The sequence below is a fragment of the Malaya genurostris genome, chromosome 2, assembly GCF_030247185.1.
Source record: "Malaya genurostris strain Urasoe2022 chromosome 2, Malgen_1.1, whole genome shotgun sequence".
Taxonomy (NCBI): Eukaryota; Metazoa; Arthropoda; class Insecta; order Diptera; family Culicidae; genus Malaya; species Malaya genurostris.
Window position 1 is genome coordinate 4,333,305 of NC_080571.1, and position 19,543 is coordinate 4,352,847.

General features: G+C 39.7%; 1 protein-coding gene across 1 annotated transcript in view; it reads right to left on the bottom strand.

Annotated features, from left to right (window-relative positions):
* LOC131432981 (dynein axonemal intermediate chain 7-like) overlaps positions 1-19,543 on the bottom strand; it is a 49,328-nt gene that overhangs the window by 5,072 nt on the left and 24,713 nt on the right. The window contains exons 7-8 of the mRNA XM_058599674.1: positions 13,918-15,100; positions 13,423-13,836 (exon numbers count right to left, since the gene is read on the bottom strand). Coding sequence (XP_058455657.1) covers positions 13,423-13,836; positions 13,918-15,100 — 1,597 coding nt within the window. The remainder of the gene's footprint in view (positions 1-13,422; positions 13,837-13,917; positions 15,101-19,543) is intronic.

Sequence of the window (19,543 nt, forward strand, 5' to 3'; positions counted from 1 at the left end):
TGGTATCTCTAATCATGAAGAAAAAATCAATGTCAATACGTGATTTGGCCAAAAAAGTAGGAACGAGTGTCGGAATGATCCAGCATTTCAAGAGGCGAAATCACCTGAAGACCTATAAGAAGCAGAAAATCTCGAAACAAAGTGTAAAATAGAAGAAGCGAGCAACAGCAAGAGCTTGGAAATTGTATTCGCGTCTTTTGCATTGTTTGGATGCATGCGTTTTGATGGACGATGAAATTTATGTAAAGGAGGACTCAAAAACCCTTCCATGTCCACAATACTTTACTGTCGTCTTTGGGGAGAATGTGAGCGATGCGGACAGGTCGATTCAAGTGGAGAAATTTGGTTGAAAGATATTGGTATGGCAAGCAATATTTTCCTGTGGTTTGAAGCCAACCATGCAGAAATCTATCGATCTGAGTGTCTACAGAAGAGATTGCTGCCTTTATGTAAGATGCATATTACATCTCCACTGTTTTGGCAGGATTTAGCGTCGGCTCATTATGCCAAAACCACTCTCAACTGGTTTACGGAAAAGGGTATAAATTTCGTTTAGAAAAATATCAATCCACCAAATTGCCCTCAGCTTCGACCCATCGAACGTTACTGAGCAATCGTGAAGAGGGACTTCAAGAACATGCAGGAGTTCAAAAAAAATTTGGGCTCAAGCGTCCAAAAAATGCGATGCATCACTGGACAAGAATTTGATGAAGAGCGTTCGATCGAAAGTTCGAAAATTCGTGAAGAAATAACTTAAATTTCATCCGGTTTTCATTATGCTCAAGTTTAACCTCGTACAATAAAGGATCAATTTTAAGTTTCAATAAAATATCGTTTTTCATCAAAATTTGAAAGAAAAATTTATGGATAGCTTATTTTCGATACACTCCTTAGTGCCAGAATTACAAATCAAAAATATATACGTTTATGGAAAATGTATATATGTGGTAAATTTTCGTTGTCCAGTAATTTATTGTTTCGACAGTTTTTTAATCAATAATGAAATTCGAACGCTCTCTCTCTCTGTCTCATGCGATGAATTACTATTTGGTACTGGTTAAGATACAGAAAATACTGTAATGCTTCTTGTTCTCAATCGTTTTTTGAAAGACGAATCTATACTTGCTACTAAACTCAGGCATATACTTTGTTAGCATGTTAGTCTACACATATACATATAATCTCATATTAGTCAATTTTAAAAAAATCATGGTTAACAGTTCCACTATAATACTGGTCAATAACAATAAAGATTGAATTAGGATATATCCAAATTGTGTAATATCCACAAATCCATTACCGATCAATCAGAGTCTCTTTTAAAAGTAAAAAAAAACGTGTGGTTAGCCCACTGCGCTCAATCACTGAAAATATTCCTGGTTTCTGTGGGTCGGTTTTGCCTGTTCTGATTTATGCGACGATTAGTTCAACTTAAGCGGTTTTTGGGACATTTCACCTTAAACGCATAAGAATAACAAAAAAATGTTTTTGTTTTGAACATGAATATGGTTGTTCGTCAAATATATACACTAAGGTCTCTTTTCACACGGTTTTTTTATACACGGCTTTTTTACACGGTTTTCGCAATTAACACGGTTTCTGATGAGAGTTTAAAAAGAACTGTCATTTGTTTTTTTTGAGAAAATTTAAAAAAAGGGAACAGGTTGTCTATAAGAAAACGATTATGAGAGTTAATTTAAAGTTTGAAAGTTAACTAAAATCATTCATTCAACAATTCACGGGAGTATTGACTGTCGTTCCATAAAATGATTAATCAGTCTTCAGATCTTGAACCCCTGTCGTAAATTACACGACAACGTCTCTTCCGCTTAGTTGTGATGTATGATGTCAGCATCGTCATTGATATCATCGAGAATTTCGGAGCGTTGAAGAACTAGTCAAATTTACTTCAACTCTTCATCATATCGAGCAGTACAGTATTTCATACCCATTTGAATGATATAGTTCTAGTAGTATTACACAGAAAGAAATTATTAATTTTACAGGTGACATAATTCTTCAAACGATACAATTCATAACTACTTCTCAAATGACACAAGCTAGCAAGTGAGACGCACGATTTACCAGCCAAGCAGATATGTGCTTCTGTGGCTCAGGCGACTAACTAGTGTGCTTTGTGATCTAATGTTTTTCGGTTCAAGTCGCGTTGTTGATGTCCATCTTTTGATTTTTATTCCTTTCGTTTTAAAGCCATCTGCATGTGAAACATACAAATAAACGGACTAATGGAGGGCTGAAACACCTTGCGGAGGGATTGTTATTGAGAAATGACTACAAATAAACGCCGTAGGGCCCGAGCACAGCTGAACATGTTCGGTTCTTATGTTCAGTTAGGCTTTTTGTATGTGTGTCTTACAAGCAGGATAGTTTAATAGGAAAAACGATTTACCCGTATTTGGCTTGCTACGGGTTCGAGTCCCATCTCTGCGGTGGCTTTTTCGCGGTTTTCATTACATAGTTGTATTCGCCTGTCATTTTTTCAATCTGTTTTACTCGCAAGATGCTGATCAATTTTATTTGCTTTTGTTTTTTATTCACTATTTTTAGAAATTACTGTAAAATGTACTGTATTTTCAAAGTCGATGTACTGTATTTCCTTGATTTTTACGCCAAATGTACTGTTTTTCGTAAAAAAAATATACGAGCGTCACTCATAGTAATACCTCTTCTAATTTGATTTATATTCATCTCTATGAATTCTTCCCCTTTAATTCTGTCTCTGAGTGCATAAATCTTCATCCAATACCCATATCTTCCCACTCAGTTTAGTTGAAAATGACTGTTAAGATCGTTAGTGTTTACTACACATCGCACCTTCGGAATTGAAAAGAACTGATTCTCAAGCTTGATTTTTCTAAGTGTTCTAATTTATCATCCAATGTGTTTTATCAAGTATGACTGGACCATTCCTTTCGTGACCGTCGTATCGATCGGATGGTAGTTTGCATTAGAGCAGCTGTGCGTTAATCCATTCTAATCCGTTTCAAGGTCATTTAATATCAGATCTTTTGTTCGTGAGCTTGTGCAGTAGATCAATACAGTATAAACAATAAATACCGTAAGACAGTGCCGGGTGCTATTGTGTTAAAACAATAAGAACAGTGAACCGACGTTTAGTGTGGTGCCGTGAACCGGTGCTGTGTGCATATTTATTCTCGGAGGTCGTTGTAACTAACGCTTGGCCTCAGCGGCCGAGTTGCTACGGATCATTAGCTAAGTATAATCTTTTTTCCCTTCGTGTCCCTTTATCGTCTTATATTTTGACTCCCCCTATAATTTGCGCGGAACCTCAACCGCGCTATGGCAAGTCCATTAAATTCTCCCCTGCCCCCCGAAGATAAAATGGAAACAGATTTTAAATCTGCCCCAAATAGTAAGACTCACCGGGTTAAACAGTATCCCGAAGAGCCTTCACCCTCGGCCGGCCTTTATGTGGTTTATTTTCGGACCAAAGAGAAGAATAAACCGCTTAATATTTTGAAAATATCTAAAGACTTGGAGTCGAAATATACAACATTGAAATTTATTTCAAAAATTCGTCCCGATAAGCTCAGGGTCTCGTTGACCAGTCTGAAACATGCTAATGAGATCGCTCGAAACGATCACTTTACGCGGGACTACCGCGTTTATATACCAGCTCGCGAAGTCGAGATAGACGGAGTGATCACGGATCCAAGTCTGACATGCGAGGACATTCTCAAACATGGGGTCGGATGTTTTAAAGATCCCTTGCTTAAGAATGTCAAGATACTGGACTGCAAACGTTTGCATTCAGTATCGATCGCCGCGGATGGGACAAAGTCTTATCCCCACTCGGACTCGTATCGGGTGACCTTCTCCGGCTCGGCTTTGCCGAAATTCGTTCTCCTGGCCAGGGTTCGTCTACCTGTACGACTTTTCGTACCACGGGTAATGAATTGCACTAGTTGTCAACAACTAGGACACACAGCTTCCCATTGTGGAAATCGGCCCCGCTGCTCGAAGTGTGGAGAGAGTCATGCGGATGGCGTTTGCGACAGAGACATTGAAAAGTGTCTTTACTGTGGGGCGGCCCCGCATGACCTCACAGCATGTTCTGCGTATAAATTGCGTGGAGATCATTTGAAACGATCTCTCAAGCAACGATCAAACCGCTCGTTCGCAGAAATGCTGAAAATCGCCACACCACCTGAACAGAACCCCTACACCTGTTTGTCTGCGGACGATTGCGACTCTGACGATCCTCAAGAAGGTACATCTTCAACTGTCCCTCGTAGTTTTAGGAAGAGGAAAAATATATCATCTCCTAAACTCCCTAGAAAGGGTTCGAAGATATCTCTTGAAGGCCCTCCAAAAGTAACAGCAGAAGGAAGTGTTGGTAAAAAAAACGAAAAGAAGAAGCCAAAAGCTCCTAGTTCCGGAGACTTGAAATCGGAGAAAGAATATCCAACACTTCCGGGGACACCCAAAACCCCGAAAGTCCCCAAGGAACCAGAAAACACATCAAGTGCTGGACTTGTAAAATTCAGTGACATTGTGGACTTTATATTTTCCGTCTTCAACATTTCTGACCCCCTAAAAGGTATTTTGATGACTTTCCTGCCAAAAGTTAAAATGTTTTTGATGCAGCTGACTGCAAAATGGCCCCTCCTCTCAGCAATCGTTTCCTTCGATGGCTAATTTTTCGAACGAGGTCAAGGATTCGATCACTGTTTTACAGTGGAACTGTAGAAGTATCATCCCGAAAATAGATCCTTTTAAATACTTAGTAAATAATCTGAAATGTGACGCATTTGCATTGTGCGAAACTTGGTTAACTTCTGATGTATCACTAAACTTCCACGATTTTAACATTATTCGCCTGGATCGAGATAATCCCTACGGAGGAGTACTTTTGGGGATCAAAAAGTGCTATTCCTTCTTTCGAATTAACCTCCCCTCGATATCAGGTATTGAAGTTGTCGCATGTCATGTCACAATTAAAGGCAAGGACCTTTGTATTGCTTCCATCTATATTCCCCCTAGAGCCTCAGTTGGGTACCACTGGCTCAGCAGTATCATGCAACTTCTTCCCGCACCGACGTTAGTTTTAGGAGACTTTAACTCTCACGGTGCGGGATGGGGTTGTCTTCATGATGATAACAGATCAGCTATGATCCATGATATTTGCGACAACTTCAATATGACAATCTTGAATACGGGAGAAATGACACGAATTCCCGCACCACCAGCAAGACCAAGTGCGCTGGACTTATCCCTCTGCTTGACATCGCTACGGTTGGATTGCACGTGGAAGGTAATCCCTGATCCCCACGGTAGCGATCATCTGCCTATCGTAATTTCAATCGCCAGCGGATTAAGACCATCGGAAACAATCAATGTTTTGTATGACCTCACACGAAATATTGATTGGAAATGCTACGCAATATCGATATCTGAGAAACTAGAAACAACACAAGAACTTCCTCCGGAGGAAAAGTATACGTTTATGGCTGGCTTGATTCTCGACACTGCGATTCAAGCTCAGACGAAACGTATACCCGGCGCGAATACTAACATTCGTCCTCCCAACCCGTGGTGGGACAAAGAGTGCTCATCACTGAACGCGGAAAGATCTTTAGCATTCAAAAAGTTCAGAAAATATGGAACACCTGATAATTATAGAAATTACGCAGCGCTAGATAAGCAAATGAAGAACTTAGTTAAAGCAAAGAAACTAGGTTACTGGCGACGGTTTGTTGACGGATTAACAAAAGAAACATCGATGAGCACTCTTTGGAACACAGCCCGACGAATGCGCAACCAAAACACAACGAACGAAAGCGAGGAATATTCTAACCGCTTGATATTCGATTTCGCTAAAAAAGTATGTCCTGATTCTGTTCCGGAACAGAAGATATCCCGCGCCGCGACTTCGAATACAAACGAAACATCGTTTTCGATGGTAGAGTTCTCACTTGCGCTCTTGTCGTGTAACAATAAGGCCCCGGGGTTAGACAGAATTAAATTCAACTTGTTGAAAAAGCTTCCTGACTCTGCCAAAAGGCGCTTGCTGAATTTGTTTAACAAGTTCCTCGAGGGTAATATTGTTCCACACGACTGGAGACAAGTGAGAGTTATCGCCATTCAAAAACCTGGGAAACCAGCCTCCGATCACAATTCGTATCGGCCGATTGCTATGCTTTCCTGTATCCGGAAGTTGTTCGAAAAAATGATTCTCTTCCGTCTAGACAATTGGGTCGAGACTAATGGTTTACTTTCAGATACACAATTCGGCTTCCGCAGGGGTAAAGGAACGAACGATTGTCTTGCGTTGCTCTCAACCGAAATTCAAATGGCATTTGCTCGTAAAGAACAAATGGCATCAGTATTTCTAGATATCAAGGGGGCTTTTGATTCAGTTTCTATAAATATCCTATCTAAGAAGCTGCACCAGCATGGTCTTTCGCCGGTTTTGAATACCTTTTTACATAATCTATTGTCCGAGAAACACATGTATTTTGCAAATGGTGATTTGTCGACAATACGATTCAGTTACATGGGTCTTCCTCAGGGCTCATGCTTAAGCCCCCTTTTATACAACTTTTACGTAAACAACATTGATGAATGTATCAACACATCTTGCACGCTAAGACAACTTGCCGACGACAGCGTTGTGTCCATTATAGGACCCAAAGCTGCCGATCTCCAAGGACCATTACAAGATACCCTCGACAACTTGTCGACATGGGCTCTTCAAATGGGTATCGAGTTCTCTACGGAGAAAACTGAGCTGGTCGTATTTTCAAGAAAGCGAGAACCAGCACAACTACAGCTTCAACTAGGGGGTGGAACCATAGCTCAGGTCTTCACATTTAAATATCTCGGGGTCTGGTTCGACTCCAAAGGCACCTGGGGATGTCACATTAGATATCTGAAACAAAAATGCCAGCAGAGAATCAATTTTCTTCGCACAATAACCGGAACTTGGTGGGGTGCAAACCCAGGAGACCTGATCAGGCTGTACCAAACAACGATATTGTCCGTAATGGAATATGGATGCTTCTGCTTCCGATCTGCCGCGAACACCCATTTCATTAAACTGGAAAGAATTCAGTATCGTTGTTTGCGTATTGCCTTAGGTTGCATGCAGTCGACTCATACGATGAGTCTCGAAGTGCTCGCGGGCGTCTTACCGTTGAAAAACCGATTCTGGGATCTCTCATATCGATTGCTAATCCGATGCGATATCTTAAATCCGATGGTGATTGAAAACTTCGAAAGGCTTGTCGAGCTCAATTCTCAGACCCGTTTTATGTCCTTGTATTTTGATTACATGGCTCAGAATATTAATCCTTCTTCGTTTGTTTCCAACCGTGCTCATTTCTTGGATACTACTAATTCTACTGTGTTTTTCGACACATCCATGAGAGAAGAAATTCGTGGAATTCCGGACCACGTGCGCCCTCAAGTGGCCCGAAATATTTTTTATAATAAATTTAGAACAGTCAACTGTGAAAAGATGTTTTACACTGACGGATCAAACATCAACAGGTCCACAGGCTTCGGAATCTTCAATCAGAACATCACCGCTTCGTACAAACTCAGTGATCCGGCTTCAGTCTACGTCGCAGAATTAGCTGCTATTCAGTACACCCTCGAGATCATTGAAACCTTGCCCAAAGACCATTACTTCATTGTCACGGACAGTCTAAGCTCAATAGAAGCTCTCCGGGCAATGAAGTCAGGAAAGTATCCCCCATATCTCCTGGGGAAAATACGGGAACATTTGAGAACTTTATCTGAACGGTCTTATTTAATATCGTTAGTCTGGGTCCCTTCGCATTGTTCCATTCCGGGCAATGAAAAGGCAGACTAATTGGCTAAGGTGGGCGCATTAGAAGGTGATATTTATGAAAGACCAATCTGCTTCAATGAATTTTTCAGTATCTCTCGTCAGAAAACTCTCGAAAGTTGGCAAACTTCATGGAGCAATGGCGAACTGGGACGATGGCTGCATTCCATTATCCCTAGGGTATCGACGAAACCTTGGTTCAGGGGGATGAACGTGAGTCGTGACTTCATTCGTGTGATGTCTCGGCTCATGTCAAACCATTACACCTTCAACGCGCACCTCCGGCGTATTGGAATCGTGGAGAGCGGTCTCTGCGCTTGTGGTGACGGTTATCAGGACATCGAGCATGTCGTATGGACGTGTACGGAGTATCGTGACGCCAGGTCTTTATTAAAGGACTCCCTAAGGGCCCGAGGTAGACCACCTGAAGTTCCGGTCCGAGATGTGTTGGCTAGTCGGGATATCTCTTATATGCTTCTTATATACCAGTACCTCAAACACATTAATATCCAAGTGTAATCTGTTATACCTCGCTCAGAAAGTATAATCTTCACCTACAGGTTCGACACTAACATCCGCTCGATTCTCTCGATCACCGTCCCTGTCCACCATCTTCATTGGAACTAACAAGATCTTTTTTTGTCACTAACTTTTCGTTCCCCCCTTCCATGTCTCTTCACCATCTCGATGGCAACTAATTAGATCTCTGTAGTTTTCAGACATTTTGTTTCCATACCCCCTATTTACCTCGGTTTTCACAATATTTACTTTTTTTATTTTCTCATCTCTTCGTAACATCACCATCACCGCCTACGGTCCTACGCTCCAGACGATGACCAGCATGCGGGCCACCCGCCGGGCCTTCGTAGCCTGGGGGTGTTTCCCGCGGACCCACACGAACCGAAAGGAAGCGGCCATATATAGCACCATTTGGAATTCATGCAATATTCAATTCACCGACACCTGCCGAATACCAGCTAAAAGCTTTTTTCAAAAATTCTAGACGACATAATCTAATGATACTATTCTAGTTTTAAGTTAGTCGTTAATTAAGATTAGGAAATACCCTTGGCATCTTAGAGCTTAAGCAGTGTGCCTGAAAATATATATTATACTATTGAAAAAAAAAAAAGTATGACTGGACCCTTCTCGTAACCTCTGGTTGTTTTTCAGATTTCCGTTTTTATTGTGAAACAACAGTTACATTTTCACAGTTACGTGCACCTTGTATAGATTTGAGAGTTAAAAAATGAGCTTTTTTCCATTCAAATAATCAAAAGTTTCATTTTATCCAAAACAAAACAAACAAATAATCAAATCTACGGTTTTTGGAATTATTACGTCAAATTTTCCACGCGGTTTTTTTTACACGGTTTCCGCAATTAACACGGTTTTCTTTTACACGGATTTTTTTACCACGGTACGTAACCCCCGTGTAAAAAGAAACCTTAGTGTATACAAAAGGAGTAATTTGGTTTTTCTGTTTCTACATACTAGCCCTACTAACTCTAAGAGTCCTTCCAGGTCGGAGCTCGAACATACGACAAATGGTTTGTAAAAACCAACGCCTATGCATTGAACCGCCAACCCACGTAAATTAACTAATATCAAATGTGATTATTGTTGTTTCAACATGCCCAGTTTCTTCTCCGTGCTGTGTAAAATTCAATCGTCATACTCGAAATGGAGCATGTTTAAAATAACAAAATAGCTAGTAGATTCCTAATTAAATTGTTGATTTTGAGCTAGAATATGATTTTTCTGAGCCAATTCCTCCCTCCAATATCAACAATGATCTGTGTTACTGAATATCTCGAGTTGTATTATACGCAACAACATAATTTTGATCCATGCCATCACGAATATGGTATATAGTCTCGAACGCTCAGGTCGCAATCTTATTCGCTTTTCGGATTTCATTATTAACAGACCTTCTGCGTTGTGTAAAGCCTCATTCGCATTGAATTCTGGAACTAAATTCTAAAACTGAATTTTAAGCTTCTTTTTTTAATTTTAAAAAGCTGGATTCTGATCCACCTGAACTCTGAACTTAATTTAAAGTGTTGACTTCGGTTTCAGAACCCAGTATCAGATTTGAAAAATAAGACTATGGAACTAAATATTCTGTATTCTGGAATTAGATTTTTGTAACTGGGTTCTTGAGTCTTAATTTATGTTCGGAATATAACCTCACAATTCTAGAGCAAGATTCAATTCACGTACTCGAGTTATGTCTCTGACATAACCCACTTGTTTTTTCTCGAGATAACACCAGATCTCGACGTTTCGTGTAATTCTAATAAAAAACCAAAACGCAAACCAAGTCCTGGCATTTTATTCTTTTTGTGGGATTTGGCCTTTCTGTTTCAACAGTCTCTGCAGCCGATTCTTAGCGTTCAGAATCATTGCATCGCTAGTACTAAGGAGTGTATTGAAAGTAAGCTATCCACAAATTTTTCGTTAAAATAATGATAATAAACGATATTGAGCATAATGAAAACCGGTTAAAATTTAAGTTATTCCTTCACGAATTTCGAATTTTTGATCGAACACTCTTCATCAAGTTCCGGACAAGTGTTGCATCGCATTTTTTGACGCTTGAGCCCAAATTTTTTTTGAACTTCTGCATGTTCTCAGCTGCCTAACCAGTCTTCTTGAAGACCCTCTTAACGATGGCCCAGTAACGCTCGATGGGTCGAAGCTGATGGCAATTTGGTGGATTGATATTTTTCTCAACGGAATTTATACCCTTTTCCGCAAGCCAATTGAGAGTGGTTTTGGCATAGTGAGCCGACGCTAAATTCGTCCAAAACAGTGGAGTTGTACTATGCTTCTTATATAAAGGCAGCAATCTCTTCTAGAGACACTCAGATCGATAGATTTCTGCATTTATAGTTCCGGTAGTGTGAAAAATGGTTGACTTCAAACCATAGGAGCATATTGCTTGCCATACCAGTACCTGTCGACCGAATTTATCCACTTGAATCAACCTGTCCGCATCGCTCACAACGACGACAGTAAAGTATTGTGGACCTGGAAGGGTTTTTGAGTCCTCCTTTACATAAATTTCATCGTCCATCAAAACGCATTGTTACGTATGGTTTTGTATACACACTACTGGTGGCTGCTTTTCAGCACCGGACCACCAGTTCAGGGTCGTTTACCTTGCTGGTCTCCTGGAGAATCTTCACTGCACTATTTTTGGGCGGACTTTCTTCCCAAACTGTGGCCACTGAGTAAATCGTTTCGGCGGAAACAAGTAACAAATAAAACGAAATGGACGACACAGCTTGAATATGAAGGAAAGACCGTACAATTTTTAACTCTAAACACTATATTTTATAAAATAAACACAAAAGAATATACTTTTTACTACTTGCGCAAGTTTATTCGTCGATAACTTCTTCTCAACACTCCGTTGCGGCCGTGCTGAACGTTGGTCGACTTGATGATCTCGGCGGGCGACGACGGGCGGGACGGCACTGGCTTCGGGGCGATGGGACCGTGATGTGATGACCAGGGTGTCCAGATGATGCAGCAACTCGGCCTATTTGTAACGGAAGCCTGCGTTTCACAAACAACCCGGAGAGTGGTACACGTGCACTTAAATTATCACGAGTGTCTAACGCGAAGTCGAGTGGGATTTTTAACTTGATCGGTCTTTTCCGCCAAACCCTGCCAATACGTAGGTAGTGGCGTCGAAATTGGCGTCTTTGGTTTTGCCAACACTGACCGTCTATTGCACTCGCGGCGTACGAATCTAGGAAACGGCAACCACACTGATCCCAACTCGACTCACCGAACAGAAACTAACGTTCGTGTGGATCTTCTGAACGGTTTAAGATCCCTTTGGATCAACTTTATGGATGACTTTTGAAACGCACTGTCACTTCTTGCCTATGACTCGCTGCTGCGATCTTCACTCTCCCGGGTCTGAAAAATACTAGTCCTTGCTCAAGGGTTTTCCCGCGGTTTTATCGGCTTGTTGTCCCTTTTCCATCCCAATCCCACTGCCGCCTTCAAAGCATGCCACCCCGCATTCTATGCTGCGATGATGACTATGATGACGACGATGACAGTGTGTAGACAGATGACGGTTACAATGTATTATCGTTTTCTGGTTGGTATCTTGATTAATGTTTGTACCTACTACACTTGTTTCCTTTTATTATATAAATATGTAATATGATTTGATGTATTGGTATTGAACAATAACAAAGATATATATAAATTGATGAATATAAATAAATGAATATTTCTGAATAAATAATATATAATTTAATAATAAATATGTAGTAAATAAATGTAAATAAATAAATTTTGAATAAATAAATAAATAAATAAATATGTTGATAAATAAATAAATAAATAAATAAATAAATAGAATAAATAATTGAACAAAACCCTACTTTTGACACCAACCTTTGCTATTGAGCAGAGCTTAAACGTGACTCAAACATGTAAACACGGAGTATGAACGCGATTGACGTTTAAATTCTACTCAGACATTTACTGACAATGAAATAAACAAAAATATACAATATTTGAAAAATATATACAAGCTGGACTCAGTGACCAAAGGAACAACATTGTGACCAACGAATAACAGGTCACAGCATGCATTCGGACATTGCAAAAGACGCGGATACAATTTCCGGGCCCTTGTTGCTGCTCGCTGCTTCTTTTTTATATTTTGTTTCGAGATAGTCTGCTTCAGGGGATTTCGCCTCTTGATACTCTGGATCATTCCGACAGTCGTTCCTGCTTTTTTGTCCAAACCACGTATTGAAATTAATTTGTTCTTCATGATTAGAGATACCACTTTCTGGCTCAGTTTCGAGTTGGAAGAACCTTCCTTTGTCTGTTCTACACCTTTTTTAGAGATTTTCTGCTTCTTGTAGGTCTTCAGGTGATTTCGCCTCTTGATACGCTGGATCATTCCGAAGCTCGTTACTGCTTTTTTGGTCAAATCACGTATTGACATTGATTTGTTCTTCATGATTAGAGATACCACTTTCTGGTCCAGTTTCGGGCTGAAAGAACCGAGTTTTCTGCCTCTTTCTGGTAGCTCATCCAAAGAATAGTGTTCCTCAAACTTATGAATGATGGTTTTAACACTGGCATGATGAATTCCAAACCGTTTCGCCAATTTTCGCATAGTAATACCCTTCTTACTTAGCAATGTGTCCAGAACCTTAATTTTCACTTCCTTTTTAAACAAACAAGTAAACAATCGAAAGCTGACAGCCAAACGCACAGCATGCTGTGATCTGAGCATAAAAAGCATCACAAATACATGCGTACAACACAAATGTATGTGGAAAGCTTATTTTCGATACACTCCTTACTATGCTAAATCCTATTGACACTAAGAATTCTTTCAGGTCGGACTTGAGCATACGACAGCTGGCTAGTTAGACCAGTACCCTATGCATTTAACCGGCAATCAAATATAATGCTCGACAATCAATAAGAATGTTTAGAATTGATAATAAGAAATGGAGGGAAAGACTAAATACAATCAGCTTTGGTTAATAGTCTGTGAATAATTGCTTGAAGAAAAACAAAAATAGTTCCAAAACACTTACGCCTTCAACGGAGTGACCAGCAGTGTGGAGTGATTCGGCACGCGTCGATGTTCGACGATTTCACGCATCAACAGCACGCACATCCGGCACCCAGACGGTAAATTCCAGCGGGACGAACCAAAGTTGTGGGTTGCAGCCAGCAGTCCCATGCAGTCGTACAGATGGGACTCCATGATAGGATTCTTCTCGCACGACCCTTCGGAATAGTTGAATGCGTCATCTTCGGGAAAGAGATCCACCGCGGCCAACCGTAGCGTGTTTATCATTTTCCGCAGTGGCATGATCTGTCCGATGGTGTCCTGCAGTGCCTGTGTCGGTCCACCCTGGAGGGAGTTGACCCGGAATCCCACCTCCGTGATAGTGATTTCCGTACTAACAACGGCCGCTGTTAAGCTGAATGTCACGTTGCCCGGACTGTAATGGTTACATATAAATTCGAAACATAACAAAACAACATCTCATGACAGTGGGGAAATGATTTTAGTTGTTCCTTACTTTTTGATATCAGGTTTCAGCTCCCACGTTTGATACGGTAAATTACTGTATCGGTTGGCGGCAAATCCAATTGCACCCAACCGCCCAATCCGAAACTGTATTGTTAATTTGTCCTCATTGAATTTCACATCGTGAATATCCCTGGTTGTCCATTTGCCCACATAGTCTCTCTCTTTGTCCACCATCACGTAATTACCCACCTCCAGGATGTCCCCGTAGTCCACCGCTTCGTCGTCCGAATCGAATTTACTCTTCGGCACAGGTTTTTTGCGTTCCCGTTCCCGTGCTTTCTCCTCTGCTCGCATCAACTGAATGGCATGTCTGCCGTGTTCGGCTTTTCCCACATTTGCGACAATTTCCTCAATCTTGAAGTCGAACTTTGGTGTTTTGATGTCAATTAGTTCGTCCAAATCTTTCATGAACTTTGAAAATAGATATTGTTTCCTTCTGTTGCTGCTGCTGCTGCTGACGGCCTTCCCACCCTCATTGTCGGAGTCATCATACTCACCCGGATCGTCACTTTCCTCCGGTAGCGACGGATAGCGTTGTTTACTTTTACGGTCCCATATTTTAAGTATCTTACTACCACAACCCGGCGGAAATAGATAGGAGGGTAGTTTTGTTTCGTATATGATATTGGTTATGGCCGTACTGGATGGCACTTTATTGAGCTTCTTTTTCTTCTCGCGAGATTTCCGCCCGTCGTTTAGCAGCCGTTTGCTTTTTTTCTTATCGTCCTGTGGGATAATTTTCACCGTATAGTTTTCCGGCAGTTTCGGTACTACGAAGTCCGACACGATGGAGCTGAGTGGCACGTGTGGTGGAATATCGAGGATGTTGAAATCTTCAATATATTTCGTCCTTCGGTCCCGGGATGCTTTCGCTTTGCGCTGCTTGGAGGCCTGCACCATTTGTTTGTGTTTCTCCAGGTACTTGGTAAAACCAGGTTCCGACTCGAGCGTTTCCTCCATCAGCTCCCAGCGGCACACAATCGGTGGCTCGAACCAGAACACATTCTCCGGCAGTTCCAGTGTTACCAGTGTAAGCTTGTCGAGGTTTTCCTCCATCTGTTTGATCTCGGCTTCGATTTCCTCTGGCAGCCGCCGCACACCCGGCTGAGGAGTTGGCGGCGGTCGGTACGGTTGATAGAATTTCTTTCTTGTTAGTTGTCCCGGCTGGGGCACTGCGGACGAGGAGAAGGAAGGAAGCAGACATTTGATGATGTTATTTCGCAGATATTTGAAACTGTGATGTGAATATGGAAGTAGGAATTCGAAGTCTGGTTTTTTTTGTCTTGCACGTGAAGATAATGGAAGACATGTTCTGTAATTTATTCAATAAGATAATCAAAACATTATTGTGTTTTCCTTATAGGCTAGAATGGTGTACAGTAGTCTTATTTATAGAGGCAGTAATTTACACGATAAATGTGTGTTATGATTTCGTTGTTGATTGAGGGGTGGTTTGATATTTCCGAAACTTATTAAGTTTCATTAGGGATGAATTTCAACCGAATCCGGGTTGCGATTAAGAGCGTCAAAAAATTGGAAAAATTCGTCCAAATTTGGTTCGAAATTTTAATTTGTAGGTTATGTTAGTTGCTTGTCACGCGAACCGACTTCGGATATATCGGTTCACTGTTTTCGGTTCCGTTCAAACCGTGCGTTAGAGCGACAATTCATAATAAAGGAAAAATTCTTTTGAATTTAACTTCTAACTATTTACAAACTGAAAAGGTTATGTTAGTTTATTCTCCAATAATTCTTACAGTTTTCATTCCAGCTTCAAATATTATTTTTTAAGAATCCTCTAGGGATTTATCTTTTTGTCAGAAAAAATCTGGAGGTGGGGTCCTCATAGCCATTATCTCTTGCTTTACTTCTACAGATATTATTACTCCTAAATATAAAGAATTCGAACATGTATGGGCCAAAGCCTCAATATCGGGTGAAGTTTATATTTTCTGCTCCGTCTACTTCCCCCCACACAGAAAAATATAATGAAATTTACACGACATGTAAATCAATAGTACCATGAAATAGATATTGGTTTAATCAAAACTCTAAATTGAAATCATGATCTATGTAAAACTAAATTGGAATTCATTGATTTTTCAATGAACAAGATTGTATGTTTAAAAACCGCTTAGCTTTGCTTCCAAAGTACCTTATAATAAAAAAAGAACCGGAATTTTCATTTTAAAATTCCTGCGTTTGTCCAATCGGTAAACTTTTATTCTCTCAACATTGGCAACACTTTTATACACATTCTGTCAAATTTTGACGCATATCGTACGATTAGTTTTTGTTTGGCGTCTATACAAAGAAGTTGAAAAATTTTTGTGTGGCGATTTTTATAATGGATGAAAATTTAGAACAACGGCTCGCCTTCGAAGCGCCATTCGGTCGAATGTTGTGCGGTTTCGACGTCATATTCATAGATCCACACCTCATCACCAGTTATGATGCATTCGATGAATGTGGGGTCACTATCTGCGTTGGAAATCATCTCTTTGGCCACATCAACACGACGCTGTTTTTGAATGAAATTCAGCTTATTTGGCACCAGCCGAGAAGCGACGCGTTTCAAACCCAAAACATCAGTTAAAATGTGTTCGGCTGATCCATAAGAGATGCCCAACAACACAGCAATCTCTCTAATCGGTACAGAACGATTTTGCAACACGATTTGCTTCGCCGATCCAATGTTTTCTTCAGTAACAGATGTTGTTGGGCGGCCAGGGATCTCATCATGATCCAAGCTTGTACGACCACCTTTGAAACGTTTATACCACTCGTATGCCTGTGTTTTTCCTAGACACGATTCACCAAAGGCCTTTTCTAACATTTTCAACGTTTCGGAACACTTAAATCCATTTGCAACACAAAATTTGATGCACGCACGTTGTTCTAAATTTGCATCCATTATAAAAATCGCCACACGAAAATTTTTCAACTTCTTTGTATAGACGCCAAACAAAAACTAATCTTACGATATGCGTCAAAATTTGTGTGTATAAAAGTGTTGCCAACGTTGAGAGAATAAAAATTTACCGATTGGACAAGCGCGGGAATTTTAAAATGAAAATTCCGGTTCTTTTTTGATCATAAGGTATGTTGAAAAATGAAGAACTTTAAAGTAACTTTGCATCCAGCTCCTAAAATATGCATGAAAATTAATGTAAATTTACAAATTATTTTTATCTGTGAACGCGACTTACATATTAATCTTTAAAACTGATTGCCTCTTAAATAGTAGAATTGAAACTACATGTTCTTTGGATTTTTTTGCAAGTTTTTATGTCCTCTAACATCCCTTAAAAGAAAGCAGGATACGCTGGAACGACTCGAATAACTAAAGCCTATGTCATTTAACAATATACAAAAGTGCATGTACAATTTTTTTTGGTATAGAAAAATAACAGTTCTCCATATATTGTACACATTCCTTCAGTTTTGAGCTCTTTAATTTTGAAGAACATTGAAGAAAAAACAACAAATTAAAACGTTGTGCAAAAAAACTACCCTAATCTAAAACATGGAACCTGTTTTTAAATGAGAACGGCTTGTGGTACATATTAAGCACCTTAGGCAAAGTTGTTTAGAATATCATAGATCATTCAAGAATTTTGAGCAAGAAAGTATTGTTCTATCTCGTAGATTTTTAGAAATAATTTTAAACATTCTGACTTATTTTAGGACCATTTTAAACCCATTATAAAAAAAAAATAATTTGTAGTCCAAAGACGAAAGCAAAAATAATTGTTTTCTGTTAGATTGGCTTTCTGGACCTCTGCTCTTTGGTTTGAAGCGTTTCTTAGTTCAATCAATAGGGTAACGGAGGTGATTACAACCAAAAATTACTCTACTAAAAAAATTCACCTAGATGCATGATCGAAGAATTCAATTGAATCAATTCAATGTTATACATGGTGGCCCATTTAATGTGGAAGGATCAGGCATTGGTCCCTATTTCTTCCTAGACAATGATGGAGCAACGAAACTGTTAATGGCGATGTTTATCGAGCCATGATAGATGGTTTTGGGATGTCCATTGATCGTGAAAATAATTTGAATGGCTACTGGTTTCAATAGGACGGTGCAACATGCAATACAGCTCGACTGTTCCCCGGACGAGTCATATCGAAAAACGGTGATTTTGATTTTTTGTGGGGCTGTTCGTAATCCAAGGTTTACGCTGATAAGCCAAGAACCATAGCTTAACTCAACGACGTGAAATCGCCGCCATATCGACCGATAAATTGGAAAAACGATGGAAAACGCCGAAAAAGGGCACATTTTGTACTCAAAAGCTATTATTGGCTCATTGATCAAGTTCGAAGAACAAGGTGCTCACTTCTGGTTCCGGAAATGTAATGCCATAAGTGACGTAAACGATAAAACGTATTGTTTTATAACCAATTCCAACAATCTTAGGTTCATTCGGTCTCTAAAATCAAATGATTATCACTTCCGATTACGGAGATATAATAGTAAAAGCGATATAATCGCCTAACCGCACATTTCCCGTCGGCTGATTTTATCGAAGATGACTCAACGAATATCGATAAACTTTGACATAATTGAAAGCTAATAATATTAATCAAATTTGGAAGGGCTATGGCGAAAAATTCCGGTTCGAGAAATGTAATCTTATATGTGACGTAACCGACAAATCCCAGTGTTCTTTTAAAATTTCTCGGAGCTCAAAGAATCGTATTCGAAAGGCTTAGACTCGTTCGAAAGCTACTATTAGGTTATTTGATAAGCTCACAATACTAATAGCCGAGGATAGAACCTTACAAATGTTTTAATGAGACTATTCAAATGGCAAGAAAATGGTATTATAACAACACTAGGTGGATTGAAAAAGGTTTTTTCTTTTGTTTTTCAGCTCTGTTTCCGAGGTACTTGAGACCGATGCAGCGGAAGTATCGTTGGGGTTTTGACAATATTGGCATATACCCAGCAGATGGTCGTAACAAGCGATTTACACAGAAATCTTATATCCTGACCGAACGTCACATAACATGGTATAGGATGGTATACGCGGCACGCGAAACAAACGTACGTCATTGAGTATACCGGGGAAAAGTTCTTCCACTTTTCCGTTTCGATGAAAAAACGGAACTTTCCGTACTGCGTAATTGACGTTAGCAAATGCCATAATTTTTATCTTACAATAAAATTGCACATATATTTAATAAATTATTTTATATTTTAATTATAAATGCAGCACATGAAAAATATAAACGCAAAATTGAAAACGAAATAAAGACTTGTCCTAAGAATTTTTTTAACTACACGAAAACTAAACTAAAAAGCAACAATTTCCATCTCAAATGCATCTCGACGGACATGTAGGAAAAAAATAGTACAGAAATCTGTAAACTATTTGCAAATTTTTTTCAAGAAGTATATACTATTCAGAAACTGACATAAACTGACATAAAATCCAATAAAGCTACCGCTTGTTTGGCAGCCTTTCTGAGCCGATTTTATTTCTCTCTCAGAAAAAATGACGCCGCCATAGAAATCGACTTACCTTCACAAAAATAACATTCACTTCATTTTTATCGCGACAACATACATGTTTTCATGCACTAATTGCATCTAAATTAAATTAT